This window comes from Amaranthus tricolor, chromosome 17 (assembly GCF_026212465.1).
Source record: "Amaranthus tricolor cultivar Red isolate AtriRed21 chromosome 17, ASM2621246v1, whole genome shotgun sequence".
Classification (NCBI taxonomy): Eukaryota; Viridiplantae; Streptophyta; class Magnoliopsida; order Caryophyllales; family Amaranthaceae; genus Amaranthus; species Amaranthus tricolor.
The window spans coordinates 7,518,651-7,525,173 of NC_080063.1; the positions used below are offsets into that span (position 1 = coordinate 7,518,651).

At 37.6% G+C, this 6,523-nt stretch overlaps 1 protein-coding gene across 1 annotated transcript; it reads right to left on the reverse strand.

Annotated features, from left to right (window-relative positions):
- Positions 1-754: 754 nt before the first annotated feature.
- LOC130804489 (5-methyltetrahydropteroyltriglutamate--homocysteine methyltransferase) lies at positions 755-6,314 on the reverse strand. Its single transcript, XM_057668940.1, has 11 exons — positions 6,121-6,314; positions 4,567-4,917; positions 4,389-4,476; positions 3,570-3,697; positions 3,091-3,482; positions 2,849-3,012; positions 2,661-2,741; positions 2,395-2,561; positions 2,196-2,301; positions 1,856-2,106; positions 755-1,748 (listed from the first exon to the last, which is right to left on the reverse strand). The coding sequence occupies exons 1-11, from the start codon at positions 6,129-6,131 to the stop codon at positions 1,178-1,180; spliced, it is 2,310 nt and encodes a 769-aa protein (XP_057524923.1). The 5' UTR covers positions 6,132-6,314; the 3' UTR covers positions 755-1,177.
- Positions 6,315-6,523: the final 209 nt, after the last annotated feature.

Sequence of the window (6,523 nt, forward strand, 5' to 3'; positions counted from 1 at the left end):
GCAATATCTATAATTATTAGACCCGACTCTTTACAATAACACCCGTTAATGACCGGCACCATTATTGATCCCACCCGCTAATGACCCATTAAAATGTAACCTGATCCTTGACCTGTTGGGTTGACCCGTCCCATTGAACACCTCTAATGGAGAACGAGGTTTAGGTGTTGTTCGAGAAATGAATGGATGTCTTATAGTGGAAGTGGCCCTTCGTTTGGGTTACTCATTTTCTTTTGGAAGGTGACAACATCGTCCACGGGATATGTTTCTAATTTCATCCTTTTTAATTATAGGAAAATTTCACATGGTAATATTCAGTTTTCATGATGGGCGTTAATGAATTAAACGGTGAATTAAACATTTAAGAACAAAAATTGGATGTTACCATATGGAAAATACTTACAAAATGATGAATTAGAACAGAAAATGCTACGGCAATTAGATAGCGCATAAATTGGATGCTAACATATGGAATTTTCTTAAAAAAGTGCTACCACTGGCATTTCATAAACACTGAATGCTACCATGTAGAATTTTTGTCGATTATATTGCAGTAATGAAGTTATCTTATTTGTAGTCATGTTCATAGGAATGGTATTACCATCGCATATAGTGGCTCATTAGAGTTCAGGAGGGATTCGTGAATCTATCTTTATGTATCTGTTTCCTCAAAGTCTTGTAATTTTAGCGTTTCTTGATTTAGTGATCCCTTGGTACTTTAAAAAAAAAAACTAAATTATACTTGCTTTATGACTTGCTAGAAAGGTAATTTTGCCGAAGCTCTCCAATCAACAATATTTCAATACAACACATTTTTTCTGCCACAAGCTTGCTTTAGAAATTACAATAAAAGCCAAATCGATGAAAAAGGCATGCCTCAAATCATCTTAGGTAATTGTAAAGGTACCCAGTAGCCCAAATATCCTCATTGATAGCCACTAAAGGACACAAACTCTCCAAGGCTGAGAGGTGAAGATATTCGCAAAACTAAACTTTCAAAACCAGAAACAAAACTAAATAAGCATCCTCAAAAGAGCCTACATACTTTACTCAGGCAGTCAGGCCTCAGCTAATTTTTCTAATTCAATTGTTCTGAAATCGAAACACATTAATGATATAACGAACAAATCCGACAAGCTCAAGATAGTATATTCTTTTGCCACCTTTATAAAACCGTTTACTTGGCACTGGCAAGCTCTTGACGCAACTGCTTGGCAGCAGCAACCATATTAGACAAAGCAGGCTGAACCTCTGCATACTTACGGGTTTTGAGACCACAGTCAGGGTTTACCCACAAGACATGGGACTCCAAAACTGCAAGCATCTTCCTGATACGGTCAGCAATTTCTTCGGTTGGTGGAATCCTAGGAGAGTGGATGTCATAGACACCAGGGCCAATACCAGCACCATACTTGACTCCCTCACGGAAAACTGAGAGTAGCTTCTCGTCGGATCGGGAGTTCTCAATGGTGATGACATCGGCATCCATGTCGATGATAGAGTGGATGATGTCGTTAAAGTGAGAGTAGCACATGTGAGTGTGAATCTGGGTTGTGTCTTGGACACCAACGTTGGTGATACGGAAAGAGTGGACAGCCCACTTCAAATAGAATTCGTGCTCAGACTTCCTGAGTGGCAAACCTTCTCTCAAAGCAGCCTCGTCAATTTGGATGACATTGATACCAGCCTTTTCAAGATCTTCCACCTCATCCTTGATGGCCAAAGCAATCTGGTAGCAAGTTTCGTGCCTGTATGCGCAAATGAAGATATGATAAATTTGTATCTCCTGAGTCCAAACTATGATAAGGTGCGCAGAATTATCTGGTCAAGTCTTGAAGGCAGAAAAAGAGCATACCTGGGTTGATCATTTCTGACAAAAGACCAGTTGAGGATGGTAACTGGCCCGGTAAGCATACCCTTCATTGGACGTGAAGTCATGCTTTGAGCAGCGGATGACCAGAACACGGTCATTGGGTTGGGGCGGCTGACATCACCATAGATAATTGGAGGCTTCACACAGCGAGAACCATAAGATTGCACCCAACCATTCACGGTAAAGGCAAAACCAGACAATTGCTCCCCAAAGTATTCAACCATATCATTCCTCTACAAAAGTGAAAATAAACACGATTAGAACAAAATCCTAAACAATAAACTTCTACATGGATTTCACTAAAACTATGCACTATAATCACCTCTGGCTCTCCGTGCACAAGAACATCAATGTCAAGCTCTTCTTGGAGCTTGACAACCTTGCTGATCTCCTCCTTGATGGCCTTAACATACTCTTCCTCAGAAATCCTACGAAAGTAAATAAAAAGGAAAGTTATTAGAAATTGCCAAATTACTCGGAATGGAGATTTAGAGAGCTGGGCTCAAAAGGCTACAACTTACTTCTTGGCCTTGTATTCACGACGCACTCTCCTAAGCTCCACAGTCTGTGGGAAGGATCCAATGGTAGTGGTAGGGAGAATAGGAAGGTTAAGCTTCTTCTGCTGAGCATCGAGTCTGGCACTAACATTTGTTGCACGACGGTGGTCTGAGCCCTTCAATCCAGCAGCCTAGTTTGTATCAAACAGCAAACATCAATAACATGAAATTTTCACCATTGACATTCCGCATTAAAAAGAATCACAAAAAGATGCCAGAAAATTACTTACAGCTTTTTGGACTGCTTCATTGTTAACCCTTGGGGAAGACTTCCTTGATGCCTGAGCAGCAGCATTTGCAGAGAAGAAGGCCTGAAAATTTTGTCATACACGAATCAGTGATCAAAGACTCAAAATTCATAACCAATGAGAGAACCATAACAGATTACCAGTTAAATTAAATAACAAGAAAAATTTACCTCATCTTTTTGACCACCCAAAGCCTTGGCCAAAGCATTGACTTCAACAACTTTCTGGGCAGCAAATGCAAGCCAGGACTTGATTTCATCATCAAGCTTAGTCTCGTTAACAAGATCAACAGCAGTATGAAGAAGTGAGCAGGAAGTGGAAACAACAAGTTTGTCTGAGAGAAAATAACAAATACATTAGTAAAGACTTCTTCATATGGAAAACTACTATAAATGTAAGCAAGATCACAAACCTTTTCCAACAATGCTCTCAAGACCTTCCAGAGTAGCAAGGGAAGAAGCAAGGTCGTTAGCCCAGATGTTCCTTCCATCAACAACTCCAGCAAAAAGATATTTGCCTGATGGGAATCCACCCTTAATCAAATCCAAGGTCTTTGTACCACGAACCAAATCAAACCCAAATCCAGTGACACCCTTTAAAGAGACAAGGGTTTTGTACGCCTCTGGGGTAACATCAGCAAAGTAAGTCTCTACAACAACGTTCAAACCAGAGAAAGTAGATTCTAATTCGGCGTAAGCATCAGTGAAAGCTTGCAATTGGTGAGCATCAAGATCCCTCACAAGAAGAGGCTCATCTAATTGAATCCAAGAAGCACCAGCAGCCTTGAGTTCAGAAATGACTTCCCTGCAAGCATAGCCAGTATCAGTACCAATTAACAAAACGCAAAAAACAGTTCACTGAAGTTAAATCATAGATAATGGCAATTCTCACTTGTATATAACAAGAATCTTGGGAAGAAGAGAGAGCAAAGAGAATGATTTCTCAACACCCTTAGCAGGCTTGGACAACAACAGATAAGAAACTGGTCCAACAAGAACTGGGACAGTGTCAACTCCAAGCTGTTTAACAAAAGATCAAATTATATTAAGTATCTGGGCATGAGAATCGAATGCAGAAAACTAAATTGCTATCATAGAAAACCAGTAGAGATTTTTAGAAGCTTGTAGTTGTAATACAGAAAGAACCTATGGCCTACTATGTGCAACAAAGACCATGTGGTAACAACAATTTGATCATTTACCAACATTAAATTTTTGCTCAATATGAGAAGGATGTTATACAATCAAAAGACAGAAAGCCTCTACAGAGAAACCAATGAACATAAACGATTCAAACTTGGTTTTAAGAACCTATCTGAAAACCAAGGGCCTCATTATTAAGATTTAAACTCTCAAACAAACTAGCTCTATGTTGAATTTTTTCGTATTGAATCCTAGATCATAGCTTAAACTAAATTATGTCATCTCAAAATTAAGTACTCCCTCTGTCCCTATGAGAATACACCCATTTTATTTTGGGTGAAATTTAGTGAAAAGTGAAATTTGGTTAGTGAATATGAGACAAAAAAACAAGGGAATGATAGGAATGAGTGGGGACAACCTAAAATGGAAAGAGATGCAAATTGAGAGGGAGAGAGGGAGTATGTATCAAGCAAAGGAACAAACATTAATTTTTATAGCTGCCTGGTTCATTATCATATAGAAAAAGCAAAGAGCGTGAATTTTAAAAGGTTTGTCAATCAACACATACAGCCTTGGCCTCCTTGTATTCGTCCACAGCCTTGTGAGAAGCATAAGAGAAGTTTACATCTGGGCCCAACTCAGGAACAATGTAATGGCTGCAAGAAGCACAATCGCATATTAGCACAAAAGAAAAACTTCAAAACAGGATATTCAGCTTATTTTTAAAGGTATCTAGCATCACTTACTAGTTGGTGTCAAACCACTTTGTCATTTCCATAGCAGGAACAGAGGCATTTCCTCTGGCCATGGAGAAGTACACATCAAATCCAATCTCACCACCATTCCACCCATATCTTGGAGGAACAGCACCAAGCATGGCAGTGGTATCAAGGACCTGGTCGTAGTAAGCAAAGGTGTTGCTAGGAATGTACTTGATACCGACATCAGCCATCTGCTTCCAGATGGATGATCTGAGATCAGCGGCCACCTTTTTCAAATCCTCAGCACTGCTCTTACCATCCCAGAAAGATTCAAGGGCAAATTTGAGCTCTCTCTTTGGTCCCATACGGGGGTATCCAACAATGTGAGATGCCATACTGCAGATCAATAAATACAATTCAAACAGAAATTAGCGCCACCAACCATACTAACTCATGATTATGGTCACATAAACATCTAATAACTAACATGTGTAAGGTCACACAACTACCTTTAAAGAGAATTTCCAGAAAAATATGAGGACGCAAGGGTATCAAATTACTAATATGTTCAGCGTTTCCACCGACTTTAAGTTTTGCCATATTCATACTGGTTTTTAAACTATGAAACAACTTAAATTCAAATCCTCTAAAAGGTCAGCTAAACATCTCAAATACCCAACATTTCCCTTTCCATCCTAACAACTGACAAATAAAAAGGCACACACAGTCGTCAATTAACACGCAATTGCAAGAATTTCACAAAAAAGCAATAACAGTTTCAGAAAAAGCGGAAGAAAATGTTACAAATAAGTGATCAAAAATGTTGAAAATCTGACAGCTTTTACAGCTACTCCTAAATCCTAATATGGAGTAGTAGTATATCATCACATGTGCATACAAAGAATGTCCGCACGTACTACAAATAATCATTAAAAACATTTGAAATTCGATTTTTATTGTGTGGCGCCAGCCTTTATAATTGATCTACCTACCTTAAACTAACTAAATTAATCAAAATAAACATGTTGTCCAAGTCCAAGGTGATCATTCGAATAAATCACACACACATTTAAGCCTACGTTAGTTTCAAAATTTATCATGAAACAACAAAATTAACGTGATCCAAAAATCGATCAATCGCAAGATTAACTATTGACAAATAAGCACAATCGCAACAGATCTAGTATTCGATAAAGCATCAGATCTATGTATAGTTTCATATGATCCGACATTAGTAAGCATCAGATCTAGATACATTTATATGTAAAATAATTCAGATCCCAAAGCAAAAGTATATCACCATGTCCAAATCAAATGTAGTAAAGCAGATCCAAAACAAACAAAATAAAATGTAAAAAACAATAACTCACATAGTAGATGATTGACAAACTTTAATTTGTTTTTGTTTATATAAATAAGAATCAATTAAGGAGACAGAATTGAGAATGAATAAAAATTGTAAAATTATACGATTACGAGATGAAAAATTTGAAAAATGTCGATTTTAGAAATTCAGAATTTAGAAAGAAAGAGAAAATCATAGAAAGCATAGACAGAGGGTGAGGGAGAGGGGGAGGAAGAGGGAGAGAGAGAGAGTACCCAGAAGCCATTAGAGAGTCCTTGGTAGAGATGAGTTCCAACCACCAAGTGTAAGGTATAAAGATAGGAGAAGGCGAGCAAATAAGTAGGAAGCGTTTGGTGTATTTATAGAGCCAGAGAAAGGTTGAGGAGTTGGTGACTGGTTTGTCACTCTTACTACTACATCCGTAATTACTTCTTTTGTCCCTTTTTTTTCTTGATTTTCCCCAATTTATTTATTTTTAGCCATGACTGCATATTGACATGAGTATGAAATTTATTTATTTTTTATTTTTCATCCATAAGTTTAATTTATTTTTTAATCATATTCTGTAACTTTCTTGATTTGCCCCAATTTATTTTGTTTATATTATGAAAAATAACTAAATTTGTTGGAAATTTCAAAGAGATATAAAATAATTTA

Coding starts and splice junctions, on each gene's coding strand:
- LOC130804489 (XM_057668940.1), bottom strand. Junction 2,302..2,394: donor CGTGAATACAAGGCCAAGAA/GTAAGTTGTAGC, acceptor TTACTTTCGTAG/GATTTCTGAGGAAGAGTATG. Junction 2,107..2,195: donor TTGTGCACGGAGAGCCAGAG/GTGATTATAGTG, acceptor TCACTTTTGTAG/AGGAATGATATGGTTGAATA.